Source organism: Gobio gobio (genome assembly GCF_949357685.1).
Source record: "Gobio gobio genome assembly, chromosome: 15".
Classification (NCBI taxonomy): Eukaryota; Metazoa; Chordata; class Actinopteri; order Cypriniformes; family Gobionidae; genus Gobio; species Gobio gobio.
Window position 1 is genome coordinate 11,025,708 of NC_137108.1, and position 24,533 is coordinate 11,050,240.

General features: G+C 37.3%; 1 protein-coding gene across 2 annotated transcripts in view; it reads left to right on the top strand.

Moving 5' to 3' along the window:
• Positions 1–24,533, top strand: part of LOC307138416 (lysophosphatidylcholine acyltransferase 1) — an 89,989-nt gene that overhangs the window by 20,993 nt on the left and 44,463 nt on the right. The window contains exon 1 of one of the 2 annotated variants that reach the window (XM_079836705.1): positions 4,661–5,046. The exons of the other annotated variant lie outside the window; for it this stretch is intronic. Coding sequence (XP_079692831.1) covers positions 4,933–5,046 — 114 coding nt within the window. The 5' untranslated portion in view covers positions 4,661–4,932. Of the gene's footprint in view, positions 1–4,660; positions 5,047–24,533 lie in introns of those variants that run through there. 2 annotated transcript variants of the gene reach the window in all.

A 24,533-nucleotide genomic window follows, 5' to 3' on the forward strand; every position in this document is an offset into this window, starting at 1 on the left:
GGTCATGACCGAAAGGACAAGATCCCGGATACAGGCGGCCGAAATGAGCTTTCTCCGTAGGGTGGCTGGGCACTCCCTTAGAGATAGGGTGAGGAGCTAAGTCACTCGGGAGGAACTCGGAGTACATCGAGAGGAGCCAGCTGAGGTGGCTCGGGCATCTATTTCGGATGCCTCCTGGACGTCTTCCCAGGGAGGTGTTCCAGGCACGTCCCACCGGGAGGAGGCCCCGGGGAAGACCTAGGACACGCTGTAGGGACTATGTCTCCCGGCTGGCCTGGAAACGCCTCAGAAGAGCTGGAGGAAGTGGCTAGGGAGAGCGAAGTCTGGGCGTCTCTGCTTAGACTGTTGCCCCCGCGACCCGGCCCCGGATAAGCGGAAGATGATGGATGGATGTTATGTGATGAAATTACATTTCAGTGAAATGACATAGGCCACCAGATTGTTAGGTGGGACGGGGTGCAGATGGTTGCAGGAAAAAGGCCAGAGAGCACTGAGACAAAAAAGCCTCTGCAGTGATTTGGCTAATCCGAATAGGATGCTGGAGGGTTGATCCGAGGTTCGGATAGTGACACGTTGAGTGGAGTAGAATCAAGTGGGTATGGCAGTAGCAGTGTGGGTGAAGGGAACTCATCTCAAGATGATTTTTGCTGGACAAGGGAGGTGAGTTTGGAAAATTGCACTGCCAAGACTTTGATCGCTCGCCCAGTCGATCTGGTGACCTCCTCTTGTTCAGCCAGATGGGAATCCTGACGAGCAAGGAACTGCTGGATTTTGGTGATTCCTGCTGGGTCCATGTTGAATGTTGGACCGTTATGTTATGGCAGATAGTGGACCCAGATGCAGGCAATGGAAATAATGAAGTATAATAATGAAACCAGGAATCAATACAGACAGAACAGAAAAGATAATCCAAAGGTCTTGATGATGAAGATGAAGATGAAGATGATGATGATGATGATGATGATGATGATGATGATGATGATGATGATGATGATGAAGTTTGGCAGGCAATAACTGCAGTGGGGTATATATGACAGCAGAGATGAAGGCAGGGTGACCAGAAGGATGATGGCTTGGAGCATGGGAAAATCAAGACTGGAAAGGGCTGCTTATAAAGGAGAGGAAATAGTATGCAGGTGTCGCGTCAATCAGGCAGCGGGAAATAATCGTTGCTGAGCAACGCCGGCGAGTGTTAAAAGCCACACCCACAAAACACAAGAGGAAACATAGAAAACAAGCCGAGAATAAATCCTCTAATGACAATTACAGTTTACATGGAAATGATAATAAGAATGTTGCTTTTTTGTTCTTTTTTTCAACATCTCAAGTGTATTCCTGTCCCCGCGGTTAACAAATAGGCTATACTAACTTTTGATTAAATTTTTTAGGCAAAATTGTTCAGTGTGGTAAAAAAAAACACATGATAGAAATCCTATTCACATAATACACATTCTGCAATTCCCGTAATTTTTTTGTCTTTTATGAGCTTAATAAATAACTCTGTCTCGTCTTCTGTCCAAACATACCGTGCCATCTTTAAAGAATGATGACTATTACGTACACCAGGTGATCTGTACATGCGAAATATTCCTTCTTCAGATTGCTTGAAAAACCACCTCATGCAAGCATAACTTTTTTTTGTTTTTGTGATGAATGGGAGTTTTGTGCAAAATTGACATGTTTCCATTGGGCATATTTTCATTTCTCAATTTCACTGGAAACACAGCTAAGGGGTCAAGTCTGCAGAATGCAGCTTTGTAATGTACTATCAGTCTGTCCATATAGTGGGGATTTTATAGTGAGTCTTTTAAGGGTTAATTCAAATTAGCCCATGATTTACTCACCCTCAAGCCATCCTAGGTGTAAATTACATTCTTCTTTCAGACAAACAGAATCAGAGTTATATTAAAAAATGTCCTGGCTCTTCCAGGCTTTATAATGGCAGCGAATGTTGCTCTGTTCTTGAAGTCCATAAAAGTGTCTCTATATTGATTACAATTTTAACTCTTTAACCATTTTTTTAAATCCAGGCTTTATGAAAATGAAAGAATGAGCTTTATTCGTCAAGAGAACAAAAACCCACACACAATTTTTTGTGGTTGTCAGAAGCTGTGGGCACATTCAAATATACATATGAGTGACGAGTATTGAAATTGCATAAAGTGAACATTACAGCATTCATCTGTCAGTAGACTAAATGAAAATATCGATGGAAGTATATATATACATTTTGTAGAGCTTGACTCAAGAAATGCTTCAGTTTTGGACCAAAACGCAGATTGACTTATTATAGCGTCACCTAGGGTTTGTTAAAAACCTGCCTGACAATACCATGCCAGTTTGTTGACAGTGCAACCTATATTGGACAAAAGTTAAAAGCATTTTTAATTACACTATATAGGTAATTCTGCGAACACTTTGCACTTTTTTAAAATCATCATTGTAATGATTTATTAAGTGCACTTTTTGCCATTTGTGTAATGACCCTGTAATTGCTGCCTGGAGCTGTAGTTGTTTTTTTGTGTTATTATTTCCACCACATATCAAATGATTTGTGATTGTGTTTGATAGTGTTCTGTGATGTTTTAATGATTTAAAAAGGTGCACTTTTAACATAGTCTAATTTACACCTTGATTGAAATGACGCACAAAAAAAAGTTACATTTACATTGATTTTGTTGTTTTCTTCTCACTGACATTGCTATGTATATGTATGTGTGTATGTATATATTTACACTGTGCTGGGTAGTAACTGATTACAATCTGGATTATATAATCAGATTCCAAACATGTAGAATTTGTATTAGATTATATTACGTTTAAAAATGCTCATAATCAGATTACAGTTACTTTTAAATGGATTACACGATTATATTATTCACACAATGGTAGTAAATTATTCACAATTTATTGATTTTCCCTAATTCTTATTTTTACTCTTACGTTTTCCTTTCTTAAAAAAAAGTATTTATTACAAGTTTACATTTTTATGATTTATAATCCTTAGCTTTTAATCAACTCACAACCCCCCTGTTCTTTCATTAACTCCAGTTTGGGAAACCCTGACATAAAGCTAATGCTTAATGCATTTCATGTTGTTTATATCAAAGAATGGAAAATATTTTCTCTCTCTCTGTTTAATTTTATATATATATATATATATATATATATATATATATATATATATATATATATATATATATATATATATATATATATATATATATATATATATATATATATATATAAATAAAAGAGGCTACAATTTGCACAAGCTCACCAAAATTGGACAGATGAAGATGGAAAAATGTTGCCTGGTCTGATGAGTCTCGATTTCTGCTGTTGAGACATTCAGATGGTAGAGTCAGAATTTGGCGTAAACAGAATGAGAACATGGATCCATCATGCCTTGTTACCACTGTGCAGGCTGGTGGTGGTGGTGTAATGGTGTGGGGGATGTTTTCTTGACACACTTTAGGCCCCTTAGTGCCAATTGGGCATGGTTTAAATGCCACTGCCTACCTGAGCATTGTTTCTGACCATGTCCATCCCTTTATGACCACCATGTACCCATCCTCTGATGGCTACTTCCAGCAGGATAATGCACCGTCACAAAGCTCGAATCATTTCAAATTGGTTTCTTGAACATGACAATGAGTTCACTGTACTAAAATGGCCCCCACAGTCACCAGATCTCAACCCAATAGAGCATCTTTGGGATGTGGTGGATCTGGAGCTTCGTGCCCTGGATGTGCATCCCACAAATCTCCATCAACTACAAGATGCTATCCTATCAATATGGGCCAACATTTCTAAAGAATGCTTTCTGCACTGTTGAATCAATTCCACGTAGAATTAAGGCAGTTCTGAAGGCGAAAGGGGGTCAAACACAGTATTAGTATGGTGTTCCTAATAATCCTTTAGGTGAGTGTATATATATAATATATATATATATATATATATATATATATATATATATATATATATATATATATATATATATATATATATATATATATATATATATATATATATATATATATATATATATATATATGGTACAGAATAATCACATTCAAATCTAAATGATAAATGAGTAAGGTCAAACGTAATCAAAAAGAAGTCAGAATAAATGACCTAAAATTAGTAAAATTTCCATAATTTCCATCGTAGTTTGTATTCAGACTACAATTAGCAAGTAATCTACTTGCTGACATACAAATATTATATATGTCAGATACTAATTCTCAGAAAGAATAGATTTAAACTGTTTAAATAATTTACAGATTAATGAATACAAATGTGTAATTAATACTAATTAGTTATCAGTCTATTACATATATTAAATTAGATTTAAATAAATAAAAAAATAATAAATAAATGCAATTTTTATTTAAATAAATCAATAAATAAATTGAACAGTACATTACTACAGTGAGCATAGCAAATATAATGTAACTTCATAGAAACTAATAGCAGATTTATAATATTTTCTTTTTTTTGGTGTATAAATTGGGTGTTTATAAAAGATAGATGCCTTTTAAATTTTAGGATGGGGTCCCTCATATTTGGAAACTGTTAGCCATCAACCTTTGCCGGCCATTGAAGCGGATGGAGGATCTGCGCACGCGTAGTCACATCACAGTGGAGCAAGCATCTTATGGCGTGAACGAAGGAGGAGCGGGCCCGCGCATGCGCACCACCGGCAGGATTCTGTCCCTCCATGACATCCAGCGGGACTGACTGCTGCTGTTGCGCACACGGAAAGAGGAGCGATCGTCAAATACATGATCCGCCTAATCCTTCAACCCTCCTCGAGCTCCAGGACTGCTAGATAATAACGCGCTCAAGTGGAATCCGCAGGCCTAAAGGACACAGACACGGATATCACGGGCGGTTTGGTGACTGTAATTGATTGGGATTTGGTCGAGGATGAGGCTGATCAAGAGCACACATGCGGATGGAGAGCAGAAGCGCGAGCTGCCTCCTCCATTCAGAAACCCGTTCGTGCATGACTTAAGATTCACATCTGCCCAGAAGCTCCAGGTATGTGTTGCGTTTGTGTGTGGGGATGTGAATGGGGATGTAGGCCACGAGATGTTCCTCTCTGGCCTGCTCAGATGAGAGTTTCCTTCCTGTGCTACATGTTGCACTCTGTCTCGAGGAGCCTATCAGCATTCAGGAATCATGCATGTTCAGCTGCTGCAGCAGAAACGCTCTTTTAGCACATGTGAAGCTACAACGGGCTTTTGTCTTATTCGCTGATCTGCGCCATCAGCTGAAGTTTAAAACGTACATTTGTGCCACATCCATACAGTTAACTTGGAAAAGTATCTGTCTAAATATGTCTATTCTTCTGTCTGTCTGTGTATTGTTTTGTCTAACGTATTGTCTGTCTCTATATATGTGTCTCTGTGTCTATTGTTTTTTGTCTATCATTTTAACTATCTGTCTGTCCTGTGTGTGTGTGTGTGTGGTAGGGTGATTTCTGAAGAGAAATGGCAGCTGCTTGACAGATAATCAGCTTTGCAGGGTGAAGATGAGCCCATGTGTGTTCATGGACGTCTCTATCAATAAACTTCCAAGATACAGTTTTTTAAGCAAGGACCACTAGTTAAACTGTTGCATTTTTCTAATTGATTGCATACTTTTTAGATATCATATTCAGCATTACAATTCGAGTGAAAAGTGGAGCATGAATGAGAGGCTGTCTCAGTATTTTGGTCAGCAGCACTGGAGTCACATGAACTAAAGCTGATGATCATATTCTCTAGCATGATCTGAGATGATCCGAAGAGCTTCAATGAGAGTCACATTATTGGTGACTCATTTGTTTATTGATTAGTGGGCTATCAATTATGCATTTTTAAAAGGATTTTCGTTTCCTCACACATATCAACATTTCTCACAGCGGAAGTCATCATAGTTGGGTTAACTTTTATAGCGGTGAATGAGAGTATACATTACATATATTTGTTGTGTCCCCATTTGCTCAAATAGCAAAAGGAAAAACTCCAAAATTGTGATTTCACAACTTTCAAAAAGAGGGAAAAAATAGAGAGGTTGATAACAACTATAAAGAGAGAAAGATGCTAATTTTTACCATCACTCCCATAGACACTGTATTAGAAACACCCTCACAGCAGCGGTAATTTGATGCAAAAGTAATATAATACAAAGTATTAGTGTTATAAATGTACATGCATAAAAAAAAACTGTTTTTTACGATTTACGATATTGATGACCGTTAAAACGCGTCATCACAGTCTGTGAAAAGATTTAAAGACATACCCCAAGTTCCTGAATTCATATATATATATATATATACACACACACACACACACACACACAGAACTGGGAAAACAATTTGTTCATTCCACTGACAAGAATGAAGGTAGATTTCAGAAATAACACTAGTTTATGTTCGTCATTTAATAAAGAAAAAAAGAGTTATTTTTATTGCATGAACTATAACCCTAAAAACATCTGATGATTCTCATGGCAATGTGTGAGTTCATCAGCACATGTAAAGGTGTGTGACAAGCAGTCTTTTCAGGGACTGCCAAGCAATTAACATGAACGGAATTGACCTCTTTAGGATCCTTTAGCATCTCAATGTTAAAGGCTTTGGTTCTCGGGTCTATGCCTCTGAAATCCTTTAATTCTTCAGCTCTCTAATTAAAAGCGAGATCTTGAAGCCTCAGGTAATGGGCCATTGAAAACAAGTGTATTATTTGTCAGACACCAGCGTGGAATTATCAGTCTTCATTGCGATGGATCATCTTGTCTGTTTTCCCGCTTGCTTTGTTTTTTTCTGTCAGTAAAGTTTTGTAACGCTTCATATTTTGTGACGTAACTGATATCACAAGATCTTCTGTGGCCCGAGCACTTTTAGTCTTATCATGTGCAGACTCTTGGCTTTTCTTTCTTGTACAGTGAAGAATATCCCAAGAATTATTCCACTGAAATGCACATGAAATCTCTGCTTTCTCCTCAGTTGGTCCGTTTTCGCAAGGGGCACTTTAAAAATGTACTCTCTCATCCCTTTTCTTCACTTCTATTCCTGTTAGCACTAGAGCCTGACCGATAAAGGATTTTTAAGGCCGATACCGATATTCCGATATATCAGCCGATATGTATATATATTAAAAAAAAAAAAGTTATTTGTAGTTATTCATGATCCCTCAGCCTCTCTAAAATAATATGATAATGCAGTTTAAAAATAAACTTGTTTGTTTTATTGTCACAACAGAACAGATGAACATAAAAATATATTAAAGTTCTGATAAATAAAATTTATAAAAATACAAACTTAAGATATGAAACAAATTTGTTTGGACGAAAACACAATAACAAAAACAGAAAAAAAAAATCAAAGTTACCAGTATTAATAGACGTGGTAAGCTTCATAAATATAACTTTGAGCAAGACTGGAAAAAAATATTCAGTTAATTTCTGATAAATAACAACAACAGCAAAATATAAACTATATACAGTATAAATATGAGCTACCTTATAATTACAATGTCAACTTGCTTATCCCTTTACATGCACTCTTTTAATTCTATCCATCAAACAAACCATTTTCAATCATCATTTGCTGCCTGCCTTCTAAAAATCTACTACTGATGATGCAATAAATCCATCATGTTAATGCGGCGTCTGAACGAAGTCAGCAACGCGCTTTCGTTCACTCTTCACGAGCCTAACTTACGATTCACAATGCAGGGACTGGTACTACAAATATACTAGTTATAAATACAGTAATCATTACTTTATTTAGGCAGAATAAGTTTGTGGTTTCCAAGGCGCATTAATGTTAGCGGTCTCCCACTGATAGCCATGGAATTAGCTAGCTTTGTGGTTAGCGTCTATGATAAGTCATAATTTAGAAATGGACTGCAAAAAATTGTATACTTTTTAAAAAAAACGGGCAGGGGAGAGATGATGCGTCTCATGCTGTCAAACTGTCACGCTATTAAGAAATACATCTTATTCAGTCACTTTGTCCGAGTTAAACTGACAGTCAGTCAACTAAGTTATACTGTAACAACCTAACGTAAGCTAATTCTGTTTCACTCTTGGCTTACATGTAACAGCAAAACTGGACTTGGCAGTCACCAATTTTGTCATGCTTATTTGAGTTAAGAGAACTGATTGGGATGTTCTTTTCAATGTTATTCAAGCAATGTATGTCTCGTTGCCAACTTACACGCACAGCTCCGTTGTTGTGAATGTTCCTGGCGGCAGCATGACTCAGCTGGTGTTGCTGTATGGCACGTTGTAGAGTGCCCTCTGGTGGACAAACTATGAAACGCCAACACTCATAATGTGGTTGAGCGGTGTTTCGTCCATTTTTATTATTTTTTAAAATATTCATTTATCGGCCATCATAAATGCCGATACCGATAGTTTAGAAAATGCCTAATATCGGTGGATAATATCGGCCCGCCGATATATCGGTCGGGCTCTAGTTAGCACCCTTTCCTGTGAGAATGTTAGTAGGGAAATATAATTGTTGAGAAGCATTTTGAATTATCCATCCGTGTTATCTTGAGTATTTCAAGTTTTCTGAGTCTTTTTTTTTGTGCTGGACAGTCTCCTGCCGAGACCCTGTCAGTCATTCAGAGATTAGCCCTGGCTTGTCTAGTAATGCGTCATATCAGTTTATAACCACAGAATCATACACTTGAAAACACAGTTTATGTTTGAAAAGCAATATATACTGCCTGGGCCAAAAAAGTCGCTGTTTGGATCTAAATAGGCAAATGCTTAAGAGTCTGTGATTGGATCATTATTGCAGTGATTATTATGTTTCTAGAGTGCTATATGTTTGGCAACAGTTCTTCTAACCCTACTTAATTGTTTTTAATTTATTTAACAACTATGTAGGAAGACACATCATTGCCATATTCCAGAATGACATTGTCAAGATTCATCAGGCTCAAATTGTGAAAGAGTGGTTGGGAGGGAGCATGATGAATAATTAATTTCACACATGAATTGGATGTGTCCAGGCTTTAAATTCATTGAAAGTCTTTGTGCTGGAGGAGACTTTACAGAGTGCTGGACTCTTAGTCAATACAAGATCTTGACTAAAAATTGATGCACCTCTGGAGGTAGGGAACCTCTGGAAGGCAACCTGAGGCAACCTCTGGAAGTAACCTAATAATTACAATTTCCTTTAGGATTTCCTATGTGGTTGGATGCATTGAGGGCACGCATATCTCATCACACCTCCAAAAATGAAATAGATTACTGAGTTATTGGGATGCCAGATGGATTGGTAGTCAGAGATATATGCCGCAACCACCACCACAGCTGTTAAATAAACTCCAATTATTCACAATTTATCTTTTGATTCTTCTTTTTCCTGGTGGATTTCAAAATTCTTCCAATACTTGGTATTATGGCCATGATCTCCTCTTCATCTGTCAGTGTTGCTGGTGTTTTGCGAGCCTCTGCCTTCTTGCTGTTGGCTGAGTAGAAGTCAAATGTTAATTTCATTATCCTAATTAAGAAATGTAACAGGTTGGATTAGAGAGCATTTAATTATGTGAAAAGAGCATTAGACTATGTGGGAAAAGCTGCTGCCCATTGAAATTAGGGTTGCAAAGGGGTGGAACGTTTTCTGAAACTTTCCATGGGATCTTGATTTTGGATTCCAAATTCCAAAGTATTTTTGGCATATTGATATATTTTCCAATTACTTTTAATTTAGTAAATATGTAAAATATATTTCTATTGCAGCGGTTGTTACGCATGTGTTTATTTCAGTGTCACATGATCCTTCAGAAATAATTCTAATATGGTGATTTAATATCATTTATCAATGTTGGAAACAGCTGTCATGCTAAATATTTTTTTGGAACCGGTGATATTTTTTTTTAGGATTATTGAAGAATAAAAAGTTAAAAATAACTGAAATAGAAATCTTTAATAACAATATAATCTTTACTATCACTATTAGGGGTGGCACGGTTCACAAAACCCACGGTTCGGTTCGTATCACGGTTTTAGGGTCACGGTTTTCGGTTCTGTACGGTTCTTGTTGTTGTTTTTTTTAATTGTTAACACTCCAGAAATGTACTTCAGCATATGATATATAGCTTAATCATTCACAATTTACGATACAGTATTAAAAAATTGTTATATCATGTAGAAGTTGTTTCCTAACTGGCTGTCTACCGAGTCCGACACATTGGCGTAACATTTTTCATGTTAATCATGTCAATTTTGATCAGAACAATGCACTGTGGCTTTAATTCAGCTGACCTGATTAACAAATTTCACCATGAAGTGTTCCGTGTGTTTCACAATCATCATATGACATCCAGCGCAGTGAAAAAAAAATAAATAAATAAATATACACGAAAACACAACACTGCCAGAAGTTTTTGCCCAAACTTCAAAGGCATGTTTAAATTATTAAAACTAGAAGCATGAAATCATGCTAGCCCGCATATTTTGCATGCGGAAATAGGCAATTTACGCGGCGAAAGTGCTCCCGCCGCATAAATATGCGGACTTTGGCTGATTATGCATTAAATCATGCGATCGCATAATCGCGTTTTTTTCTGGAGGGACTGATTGGTGGTCAAATGTGACCATACACCTTAACTGTTTTTCAATTAAATAAATGTTCTATATTTTAGTTTAATGGTACACTGTAAAAAATGAATCATGGGTCTTTTAATTTTCACAAAATAAATTGTGTATATTGTCTTAATAAAATTGTGGTTCAGCGTTGTATAGAAAATATTATGAAAATTTCACTAATAAAACCAAGGATTTTTAAATTTTTTTTGGAAATGTAAACAATTTTGAGGCTTGAATTGAGGAACCGATCAAGCTGATAAAATTAAGGGGAAAAAGGCTACCTATTTATTTTAAGAGAATTAGCTCATTTGTGCAGATTTATTTAGAGACACCATTGTTAGTTCCCAGCATACTTTGCATATGGCTGGAAAGGGAGAGTTAATATTGAAATTAAGTGTTATTTTATGTGTTTTTGAGTGAAGGGAAACCTCTGTTAACGTTCAATGTTCTGTTATGTTTGACATTTGAAAGATTTTCTTTCTGTTGAAGTTTTGACCGTTACCATTGTGCAGAAGAGTAGATCTTATGGTTAGGTTGTGGATAACTGCATGTATACTAATATTATAAAGCATGTTGCTTTGGTCAATGAGCAATAACTTTGCTAATGCCAGTGCAGTAACAAGTTTGTTTCTGCTTGTGCTGTGCTAGCAGCATACAGTCCATTAATTGTATAACGTAAGTCAAATAGAAACAGGTAATTTCCATTCCCTCTATTTTATACCCTTTTTTTAAAGTCAACTTAAAATTAATAAGCACATGTCACTAAAAATATTTAATTTATTGTTTCGTAAAATAAATAATTTAGGAGATTTTACATGATTTATTCAGGTAGATTCAATTAAAGAAACCAAGCCAAAACTTCTCAAAAATATTATGTGTAATATTGTTACCATAATTTATTTAAGCAAATAGCACATAACATTTTTTACAGTGTACAGTGTATAATTATGGTCCATTAATGGTCCACTAAAATATTTTTTTATTATTTATATTACAATTAGTGTAGTAATTAAGGTTAAAATAGAGAATTCCAATGCAAAGTGGCAAATTAGAGTCATTTTGTGGCTGGAAAAATAATAATTTTCATTTGTAAAGCCATGATTTACCCACTAGTTGCTTGTATGGCTCTTTAATAAATATACATGTAGTCTAGTCTGGTTGCTCAAAGTATTGCAGATCATAACTTCTTACTTATATTTAGGTTTTGCAATTGAATACATATGTAGATATGATCAAACACTAGATTTCTTTAAATGTGAAATTTTAAAATGTTAATAACTTACATCCTAATATTTTTAATTATACTTATATAAGCAAACATGAGTGAATATTAATGAATGTAAGCAAATATAATTTAACCCATGAAAAGTTTAAAGTAGTGCAAAAAACACAAACACAAAAAACACAAACTGTAGTAGGAAATATACATACGAATTGATACTGAATCATGATCGATTACAATCATGACATATTTGTCCCAATCCCATGCCCCCGCCCGCCACCACAAATTGGTTTCTAATCTGTGGGAAACACTGAATAGTGATTTAAAGGATTAGTTCACCCAAAAATGAAAATTTCCTGATATTTTACTCACCCCTATCTCATCCAAGATGTTCATGTCTTTCTTTCTTCAGTCGAAAAGAAATTTCGTTTTTTGAAGAAAACAATCCAGGATTTTTCATCATATAATGGTTTTCAATTGCAACCAAAATGCTGAAGGTCCAAATTAATGCAGTTTCAAAGTGCTTTGAGTAAATTGGGTGAACTAATCCTTTTTAGAATTAAACTTGCGTTTTGACTCAGAAGTATGTGGACATCTTTTTGTCGGGTGCTGTTGCCATGGTGAATCGTAATTTCGGACCTCCATTGATTATGGCTCTTCATAGTCGTAGTGCTTAACTCAGAGTGAGACTACTCTGTGTTAGTTGAACTAACTCAATTCAGCTGTTCTGAAACCAAAAACTCAGAATTCCCCATCTCTCGGTTCAATTCATAACTCAGAGTTGGTTGAACCTCCTTATTGAAATGGGCCCCAGATGTCAAGTATACAGTTATTGCTTTATGTAATGATGATTGTGTGAGTATATACAACCCACTTGTTTCTCAAAAGGTTTTTAAGTGAACTTCATGGGGAGCCATTAGTAGCACAAACACAGCTGTTTTGTCCATGCTGGGTGTAATTGTGATTTTGTGCTGCTTACTCAGCTTTGTGGAATATGTGCGTTAAATTATTATGTGAATTTAAATCACTCTTGGCTCCTTGAGGAATCTTTATGATATAATAAACTAATGGTCATGTTTACAAATGTTATAAGTGCATTAGATTTTCCCTACAGAAGCAATTGCGTTCTATGGTCCCCCAGTGGCTAGAAATGGAGATAGGTGTAAACCAAACCCTGGGTATCCTGCTCTGCCTTTGAGAAAATGAAAACTCAGATGGGCCAATCTGGAATCTTCCCTATATGTTGTCCAAGGTTACGCCCAGAGAATTTGGAGAAAATGGATGCAGTTTATTTTTTACATTCAATTCAGTTGCAATGTCAGCACAGGCTTTACAAACAGACTTTTACGATATGGATTCGACAGCACCGCCACAAACAGTGAGTAACAGTGTTCATTAATGTCTGATCAGTGATTTCTGATGTGTATTATTCAAGTTCACACAGACTTTCTTTCTAAATCGTTTAATAAAACAGTTCGATACTGTAATATAATACTAAACGATCAAACGATTGTTGCTATAATAGACACTTTCACGATTCGTTAATCTCAACAGCTGTAATAGTAAAAAAAGTAGTAAAAGTATTCGAGAGTGATCCACATGCAATACGCATTTCAAATGCAAAGATGTCCGCCAATAACATCAGTGGGCGTTTACACTGAAGTCTTACAGCAGACACGCCCCTTCAAACAGAGCATTCAAGCCAGAGGACTGAAATCAGGATAGAAAAATGCCTATAATTTCTAAATTATGACAGCATGCCTTCCAGACCGGCAAAATAAAGTGAAACTGGATTTGAAAGTGTCGCCTGACCATTGTGATAATGAAAAATAAAACTGCATACAATGAAATGTATGCATACACTCTAAAAAAAAAGTCTCGTAATCATAAGGGAACCTTTTTTAGTGCTATATAGCACCAATTTTGGTGCTTCAGTGGTTCTTCAGAGGTGCTATATAGCACCTTAGTCAAAGAACCGGTGAAGAACCTCTGAAGAACCGCTGAAGAACCACTGAAGCACCAAAAATGGTGCTATATAGCACTAAAAAAGGTTCCCCTATGATTACGAGCCAAGAACTATTTTTGGTGCCAAATAGAACCTTTTTTTTTTTTTAGAGTGTAGGACACTGATACAACCGTACGTCTGATCACGACCGTGATGACACGATTATTCTGCTACACGGAAGACAATGATGTAAGTTAATAAATAGACTGACAATCAATGTTCCCTCTAATCTGCGCGCGTGCGCAGCCGCGCAGGAAGAATAAAATGCAGCGCAGGCGAAAGACACAGACGCAAAATGTGGGGCGAAATCCATTTGATTGTAGTTTAAATGAGAAATAATTGCAGTGCTCTGTTCTACCACTATAGAGTTAGTATCGCTATGTTAGAACCGGTGGATGCAGTTTACAGGTTTCATAGAAAGATAATGATGTCACGTGTGAGCACGCAGCAGTGAGTTCAAATAGCGGTCCAAATAGCTCAAAATGGGAGGCAACGAGAAACGCAAAGACGTGGAATAAAATCTCATCATGTTTTAAAGAAGAGTGGCTTGTTTAAGTGGTGGAAATAACAGATGATAGACACAGCACAGTAACAAAACAGACATTTACAGTTACACACCACAAGTGTAGCGCGCAAACTCTAAACCCCAAAGTAGCACACATCAGTTTAAATAGATGTGTGTGTGGTTTGGGTTTCAGTGATATTTAGATAACTATCTAGATCTTAGATCAATTTAATTACTTCAGTTAGTTTTTTTTACAGTCCCTCCAGAAAAACGCGATTATGCGATCGCGTGATTTAACGCATAATCAGCCAAAGTCCGCATATTCATGCGGGGGCCGCATTTTTTCAAATACGCCGCACTTTCGCCGCATAAATTGCCTATTTCCGCGTGCAAAATATGCGGGGCTATCAGGATTTCATAATCCCCGCATTTTCGTTGCAAAAAAAGTCATATATATTAGCAGAAAGTTGAAAAATGTTCGTTTACTTCACACAAGAGCCGCCATTTCCGCCTATTGCCATGGGAACGTTTTGAAGTGACGTGATTACCCGACGCGAACGTCATCGAAAAGCTTCAAACCCCGTGGAGAAACCATAGATACCGGTGAAACCATGATGAAGCACAAACTCCCATTGGCCAACAAAAATAACAGCAAAAGCGCAAAGCAGTTTCCCTGTGTGCTGACTGATTTCAAAACACAGCTTTGAAGCGTTATGAATCAATGAGTCGATTCAGCGGTTTGAAGCGTTATGAATCAATGAGTTGATTCAGCGGTTTGAAGCGTTATGAATCAATGAGTCGATTCAGAGGGTTGGATCGCCAAAGTCACGTATTTCAGCAGTTTGACACGTGATCCGAATCATGAATCGACTCGATGATTCATAGCATCATGATGCTGTGTTTTGAAATCAGTCATCACTATATAAGTCGTTATTTAGTTTTTTTTGCACACAATAACTATTATCGTCGCTTCATAAAGTTATTGTAGAACCACTGTAATGAGATGGACTTTGTAACGACGTCTTTAGTAGGCTACCTTTTATGGGTCTTGAGAGTGTACATTGTGCCAATGGAGGCCTTTCTGAGCCATCGGAATTCAACTAAAATATCTTAATTTGTGTCCAACAACATAAAGGGAAGTCATTAATGACAGAATTTTCATTTTTAGGTGAACTAACCCTTTAAGAGATTGCACTTTGTGCATTGGAAGCACTCAAATGTCTGTTTTGTATAGCGACATCTGTAAAACAGGAAGTTATTTATTAATTTTTTCAGAAGTTGTAGCATATTCCTTTTGTAAAGCTACAGAACTTGATTGACTAAATGTTTTGTAAATTTGAGCCATTATTAAGGTCTTCAATAAAACAAGATGAGAACTTAAATATTCCAGCACTTTCTGTGATGTAGTGCTTTTTTTCTCTTTCTCATCAAACCGCAGTTTTTGCAAGTTCCCGCAATTTTATCGCATAAAATTGCATAAATATCCCGCATTTTTCATCGCATTTTTTAAGAAAACGTGCCGCATAATCAAGGATTTTTGCCCGCAACAATCACAAAAAAAAGCCGCATTTTTCTGGAAGGACTGTTTTTAACAAATTGAAGCATTTAAACTGATATAATATACAATCAGTTTAAATACTTCCATTAGTTTTTATATAATTTTATAGCTATTATAATTGTATTACAGTGTAAGCCTGATGAAACCACTTTTTTTGGTGTGTGTTTACATACGCTGTACAGGTAACCAGGTGACCAAAATGTCCGCCCAATAGAGAAGTTTTGCTCTACGAGAAAAGAAATTAGAGGGAACATTGCTGACAATTCAAAGAAGAATGGACAAAAAAGTAACTCAGCCTTTATTCTTTCTTTGTTGAACTGAAGTGTGTGGTTTGTTCAGAGACTGTAGTGCTCTTCAATTAACTTTAAAATATCCTTAGACCTTTTAATTGTTCCGTGTTTCTCCCTCGTTTGTTGTTATATAGAGTTAGATTTTTAAAATGCTTAAGGTGCCCTCAACTGTTTTTTTTTCTCTCTGTGGTCATATTTTAATATTGATGTGTCTGTAATGAATGTGTAGTCTGTGTTTTATTGGTTTTTGTCTCCCCACATCATCATTTTGTGGGGCTTTACAAACCTGTGTTAATTCTAGTGTGTAATTGTTCTACAATATTCACTCATCATGACAGTAAAATAGGGCATTCTAGTCAATCTACTGCAGTATTTCGTCTCTCAATTAGCAGAAAATGTGGTTAACACCCGGTGTCCGGTCATGCATAGAGAAATGCATAGGGAGCTTTCTTGTAGCTCAAACAGTAGAGTCTGGCTGGCCCGTGTGGTCCGATCAAACAGACGAGCTACTGTTGCTCAAAGTTAATGCTGGTTCTGATAGAAAGGTGTCAGAATACACAATGCATCACAGTTTGTTGTGTATGGGGCTGCTTAGCCGCAGACCAATCAGGGTGCCCATGCTGACCCCTGTTCACTGCCAAAAGTGGACCACGGAGCAATGGAAGAAGGTGGCCTGGTCCAAGGAATCACATTTTCTTTTACATCACATGGATGGCTGGGTGCGTGTGCATCTCTTACCTGGGAAACACATGGTACCAGGATGCACTATGGGAAGAAGTCAAGCCGGCGGAGGCAGTGTGATGCTTTGTCCAATGTTCTGCTGGGAAACCTTGGGTTTCAATGGTTTGAGGAGCGCAACAACGAGTTGTTTGAGGTGTTGACTTGGCCTTCAAATTCCCCAGATCTCAATCCAATTGAGCATCTGTTGGATGTGCTGAACAAACAAGTCTGAACCATGGAGGCCCCACCTCGCAACTTACAGGACTTAAAGGATCTGCTGCTAACATCTAGTGTGCGTGTCAAGTCACCTTTATGTATTACAATGCAGATTGTTTCAAAGCAGCTTCACAGTGGTTACAGGAAAATAATGCAACAGAAATTGACTCAGCTGTACAGCCGCTCTGGAGAAAACTGTGATGTCATCGTCTAGCTTAGTTCGGTTCTCATATAGTGTCAATGCAGGCAGATCAGTAATAAAGTTGAATATTTAGTGTCCCCAACTAAGCAAGCCAAGAGCCAAAGGCAAAAGAGGCAAGGCGATGGTGGCAAATACAGTATACACCCACACAGAAATTATTTGTTTTACATTGACACCATGTGTACACATTTACACACTTCATGTGTGATGTAACTTTATGTAACTTTCTTTAACCAGGTTAATAAAGAGAATGTAAGAGAGAATCTATCTATCTATCTATCTATCTATATATCTATCTATCTATCTATCTATCTATCTATCTATCTATCTCTCTCTCTCTCTCTCTCTCTCTCTCTCTCTCTCTCTCTCTCTCTCTCTCTCTCTCTCTCTATCTCTCTATCTCTCTATCTCTCTATCTCTCTATCTCTCTCTCTCTCTCTCTCTCTCTCTCTCTCTCTCTCTCTCTATATATATATATATATATATATATATATATATATATATATATATAAAACAAACATAAATGTAAATATAGCTGCAAGCAGCAATACCGGGGCCAAGCGCAAAGAAGAAGACAAGACATGCCAAAATGGCTGGCAGTGTCAGATCAACTGGAGCAATGAGCAATTAATCACGTTTTAAGATGATTTTAAGCAAAAGGCTGAAAATGCATTGTAGTCCGAGAGTGTCAGACCAACTGCAACAATTAACAATTATACAGTTTAAGAAGATTAGGCAAAATGGCTGAAATATCATATATTGAGTCACTGATAATGTAAGTTAATGGTTTATCACTTTTGACCAATAGGTGGCAGAGATACGAAATTGATGTGGTGTGGTCAGAATAAGGAAACAATGACACATGCAAAGTTTGATGCCAATATGTATAAGCATTGCAGAGATACAGCCTCAAGAGTAATTTTGGCATGATGGCTCAACTTCGTCGCTGCGGTTTACAAAAACGGTTTCATCTATTGATGCAAAATCCCTAACTTTTTGTTGACACTGTCTGAAGATGATACGATTCGATTTTGGTGGAAATTGGACAAACGGTCTAGGATGAGTTTGAAAAAGTAGGTTTTGATCAAATAAGAACATTGAGGACAGGATGTTTGACCAAATATGGAAAAATTAGTATCTCTGTTCTCGGCATGAGCCAATGACTGTATTATGACCAGTTTCATTAAACTAGGCTAATTTAATCAAAAGTTATTAGCATGTTTGTAAATTTTGTTATAACCTCTGACCACAAGGTGGCACTGCCCCAAAACGTTTTGAGTACCTTCAAAGCATGGTGCGGAAGACATGATTTTTGGACAAACAGTTCAAAAGTTATACGCAAAAATAGCCATTTTTTGTATCTCCGGACCAGTAGGTGGCGCTGCGCCGAAACGCTGCATGTTGCTTCAAGTCATGCTTTTGATGACATATACCAAGATTGGTTTGAATACGATAAAGCGTTGTGGAGATATAGGCTTATGAGTGTTTTTGCAACCGCTACGCAAAATTTGTGTGCGCGTTTATCGAAAACGATTTGACAAATCAACTTGATTTGCAAGATTTTTTGTCAGCATGGTCTGAAGATGATCTGGTTCAATTTTCGTGCAAATCGGACAAACCGTCTAGGACGAGTTCGTAAAAGTAGGTTTTTTGGAAAATTAAAAATGGCGGGGAAATTATCATGACCGAAAATGACATCATAGGTTGCAATTGAATCGGCATGAGCCAATGACTCTATTATGACCAGTTTCAATATACTAGGCTAATTTAATCAAAAGTTATTAGCATTTTTGTCAAGTTTGTTATATCTTTTGACCACAAGGTGGCACTGCCCTAAAACTTTTTGAGTACCTTCAGGGCATAGCAAGGAAGTCACATACCGAGTTTAGTAACAATATACTAATGCATTTGTAAAATATAGCATTTTTTGACAAAATTCAAAATGGCCGACAGCCAAAATGGCCGATATGGTAAAATTGAATATCAGACGACTCGGCATGCCGTCCTGAATGTAACGAGACCACTTTTATGATTTTTGGACAAACAGTTCAGAAGTTATAAGCAAAAATTGCAATTTTTCGTATCTCCGGACCAGTAGGTGGCACTGCGCCGAAACGCTGTATGTTGCCTCAAGTCATGCTTGTGATGACATGTACTAAGTTTGGTTTGAATACGATAAAGCGTTGCGGAGATATTGCCTTAAGAGTGTTTTTGCAACCGCTACGTAAAATTTGTTTGCGCGTTTATCGCAAATGATTTGACGAATCAACTTGATTTGCAAGATTTTTTGTCAGCATGGTCTGAAGATGATCTGGTTAAATTTTCGTGCAAATCGGATGAACCGTCTAGGACGAGTTCGTAAAAGTAGGTTTTTCGGTTAATTAAAAATGGCGGGAAAATTACCATGGCGGAAAATGACGTCATAGGTTGCAATCGAATCGTCTTGAGCCAAGGAATCAGAGGAAAAAAGAATTTTGTTTCTAGCCCTTATGGTTCAAAAGTTATTAGCATAAACATGAGTCAAATTTTGGACTGATGGTGGCGCTAGAGGGATTGAGTTTGAGACTCCAAATTTGCTACGGTGACATGTCAGACTGTCCTCTATTAGTGTGCCAAATTTCACAACTTTTTACCATACGGTTCTATGGGCTGCCATAGACTTCGTGGCGGAAGAAGAAGAAGAAGAAGAAGAAGAAGAAGAAGAAGAAGATGAATAATAATAATAAGAACGGGAACGGTTTCAATAGGTGCCTTCGCACCTTCGGTGCTTGGCCCCTAATAATAATATATTATGTGAGCACAGACTTTTGTCAGATGCAATGAATCGATTTTTACATCCCTCCTGTTTGTTTAGTTTACGTTCTTTTGTTGAGTTAGAAAATCCCAGATGTAACACTGAGAAAAGAATAAACTCTTCATGCTTGTTAGATATGAACTTATTCTGAGGTCACTGAGAGCCAGATGAACTCCAGTCCAGACCTGCTTTGCTTCCTGCTTTCTGTTGATTTTCAGCAATTACTTTCCCCCTCTTCATGGCAAGTTCTCCAGAACAATGCTGTAATAGTGAATGGAAAAACTCAGTAAATGGAAATTGTGTGATCTCCTTGATCCAAAGGACAAGACTGCAGCTCTGAATATCCAGGACACTCTTTACAAATCTACTTCACTTTACACTTGAACTTGAAGCTGGGTGAAGATAAAACATGAAGGAAGCATTTAGTACTGGTAAATTAACTATAAGCATTTCTTCAAATGTGTGGAAACTCCAATACCAAATGTAGTTTAAAAAAAAAAAAAAATGTAGTTTTCTTTTCGGAAATGCTTCAGAAAAGATGATCATGGGTGCCAGAAAACATATGCTTACACTCTGCTAACGCGTGCAGTGTGAAACCAGCCTCACTTGGCGTGTGTGTGTGTGTGTGTGTGTGTGTGTGTGTGTGTGTGTGTGTGTGTGTGTGTGTGTGTGTGTGTGTGTGTGTGTGTGTGTGTGTGTGTGTGTGTGTGTGTGTGTGTGTGTGTGTGTGTGTGTGTGTGTGTGTGTGTGTGTGTGTGTGTGTGTGTGTTTGCACGTGTGTGTAATATGACAGTAAACTAATGAAGCCTATATCCTATAGTCTTAGCTTGGGTTGAACATATATTTAGTGTGTTCGGGAAGCTGCAGTGACGGAAACAGTGACAATTTAAGATTGTGTTTAGGCTATTAAGGAAATGTAATTTTGACAAATAACTTTTACTTTATAACCAACTGTGTTTGTGACTACTCACTAAAGATGGACATTTTTGACATAATTTTGTGTGTATTTGACTAAGGAAAAACAGCTTAATTTGGAATGTGTGAGCTCTTTAGGCTTGTGTGTTTGTTGTTGGTATGAGCGCAAAGAAAGCTCTCTCTTAAAGAGCTCCCATACCATGTATAATGAAATGCAATAAAATTGCTTGCATGTTCAAATTGGCAAGGTTTAAAAAGACAAGGGCAAGTGATTTCCGTCAGCAAGAAAGTTTCCAAATGCCTGATTTGATGTGATGATCATTGTCGAATAAACTGCTGCTGTCTCTGAGTTTCTCTTTGTCTTGTGGTGTTTGATGAACCTTTATGACACTCACTGCTTGAATGACTAACTTTTGCAACCTTAAGTGTAAGGGTTAATCTAATTACATTTATTCAGGGAAGACCAATATTAATTTACATTTGATTTCTTATTAAATGTCTTTAGTATTTCTTACCTCAATACTAATGATAATCCTACCTGAAAAATTGTTTTTAAAAACAAAAATGCACTGCATGATCAAATATTTAAGTGAGATAATAATATACATTTATTATATACATTTATTTGGGAAAGATTGCCCACAGTAGCCTTAAGTTATCTCATTTTCTAAAATAAACACTTGGTGGTTCTTCAAGATCTTGACTCAGTTAATTTAGAGTTAGTTTCATTTCTACAAATGGTGCAAACTCTGCAAGATTATAGATAAAAGATTGCCATTCCCCTGCCATTCTGTGATCGGCAGTGATCGGCAATCGGCAGATCATGATCTTGGTGATCGGTAATCGGTGATCGGCCCCAAAAATGCTGATCGGAGCATCTCTAATTTTGATGATACCGCAATACCGGTATGTCGCTTAAACAACGTTCGGAACGTGGCGTAGCGCGTCATTGTTTGAGAGGGGACGCATTTCACTGTTGCACTGTACTAGTGAGAGCACTGAGCAGTCAGAGCACCGCTGAGATCACATTATCCGAGAATCCATTATACAGAATCCGAGATCGCCTCCTATACCCTCATTCACTATTCCCTACGTTATCACTTTATTTGAAGGAGTGAATGAAAATAAGTGCGTGAAGGCGGACAACCGTTGTGTGTACATCAGCTGTACACTCGTTATTGCGGTGCGATGTGGGATAGAATGAGTGCACTCAATAACGTCCACTATGGTTTCGGACACCACTAAGCGTTGTCCCCTCCAAATAATGCCCTATTTGAGGTTATAAGGGGCGATTTCGGATTCAGCCCTTGATCACAGTGCAGAATTCAAACTACACGCGGCGCGCGCGAGAGAGCGGTTTCTGCGCGGAGCACCGTGATGAGATTAACAACGCTCACCACTAGGGATGAAACGGTATGGAAATTTAACATCCCGATTATAGTGACCCAAATTATCACGGTTATCAATATTATCACGGTTTTGTTCAAACGAAATGAAAGTGTTCAAAAAGAACCGATGCACACACTTAAAACATTTCAACAAGTTTTATATTTGAAATTCAACAAACAACAAATAACTAAAGCAGCTCTATGCACTTTTTTAAGCTAGATTCTGTGGGATTTCCTTCCTTAATGGCCGTCATCAATAGCAACGCATAACACATAAATAATAATAATTTGTCGTAAATATAATCTCTAATATTATCACTGTAAATATATTCCCAAGCAATATTCTCATCAGTGTTCTATCAGTCACATTTATATCTAGCATATTTTGTGTTAGAGCCCAAACAGTATCCTAGTGAAATAATGCATATCCATATTTCCATATGATTTGACAGTTTATTTTATTAAATATCAAAATGTGTGCATCATACCTGAGACCTAGATGAACACTTTACAGTCTTTTTATGACTGTCATTCTCTTCAAATGCTATTGAAATTTGAAACGTGTATAACGTTACCAATGTTGTATGTAACTTTACAGACGGTCCCTAAATTCGCCTGCGTTATGCCAGTCATATCAGATGCGCTGTGGTTCTGCTGTGTTTTTTTTAAACCATTTTCGCTGCTGAAATAGAACAAAAACAGTCAACCACTGTATGATGAATGAATCTCCTGCGTACAGCACACGTTTATCTCTGCTTTGAGTGCAGATTTCAGCGTGTGAGAGCGGCGCGCGCTCTGAACAAAACTCCGCTAATCTGAACGCCTGATTATGAGATATTGCATTCATAAACTCAATGGAAGCACGTGTAAGTGCTTATAAATGCGCAACGCGATTATAACAGATGGCTTTTGAGAAGACTATTATAAGTTCAACAGCCAGAGTGGCTAGTGTGCAGCCGAAATAACGTTACACTCGCAAATGGCGGTTGTTAATGTCAAACCCTGATTATTATCCCTTAAATGTCACCCTAGTCTTGTCTGAATTTGTTCGTTCGCTTCACGTTATTATTTCCCAGACGTAGGTTTGGTATTGAGGTCAAAGTCCACTTGCCTTGCGTTCGTAGTTTTGAAGTGTTTTCCCTATTACAGCGACTTTCTTCTGGCATGTTTGCAGACCATCTTAGATTACGTTTCCCTCAGGACTTTTGTAAAAGCCAAAATATGACCACGCCTCAGATTTGGTCCTTTTAGAAGGCAGAACAATCCCCCGAGTGCTGTCACTGCTTTCTGCCATTTCTCCTCATTCAGAAAACAGCGGTGCGCCAGACTGACGCTGACTGGACAAGATTTACCGCGAGTTTTCACAACCGTGATAATCACACGCGGTTTTAATGATAATAAAATTTTATACGATATTACTAACCGTCACTAAATTTTATCGTGGTTTATCGTGAAACCGGTAATCGTTTCATCCCTACTCACCACATGGATCATATATCAGATATAGACCAGAGCGAGCGCGTTTAAGTTTTTTATGGACATATTTCATATACTATAGTGCCTTAAACGTGAACTCGAAGCGTGTATGCGCACATATTTCATCACGTCTTCGGTCTTCTTCAAATGAAATGTGCACTGATTTGGCTACACTGAACCATCTGATCACGACCGCAATGACACGATGGATTATTCTGCTATACAAAAGACAATGAATGATGTAAGTTAATAAATAAACTGACAATTCAAAGAAGAATTGGCAAAAAAGTAACTGCTTTATTCTTTCTGTGTTTCTGAAGTGTGTCATTTGTTCAGAGAGTGCTCTTAAATGTATTGCAAATATCCGCGTTTCTCCCTCGTTTTGGCCGTTTGTTGTTATATAGGATTTTTATAACAACAATATAAGATTTTTTAAATGCTTACGGTGCCCTCAACTCTGTTTATTTTCTCTCCGTGGTCATATTTTAATATTCATGTGCCCGTAATGAGTGTGTTGCAGGTCTGTGTTTTATTGGTTGTCTCTCCATAGCATTATTTTGTGGGGCTTTGCAAACCTGTATTCCTCTAGTGTGGAATTCTTCTACAATTCTCTCGTCATGACAGTAAAATAGGGCATTCTAGT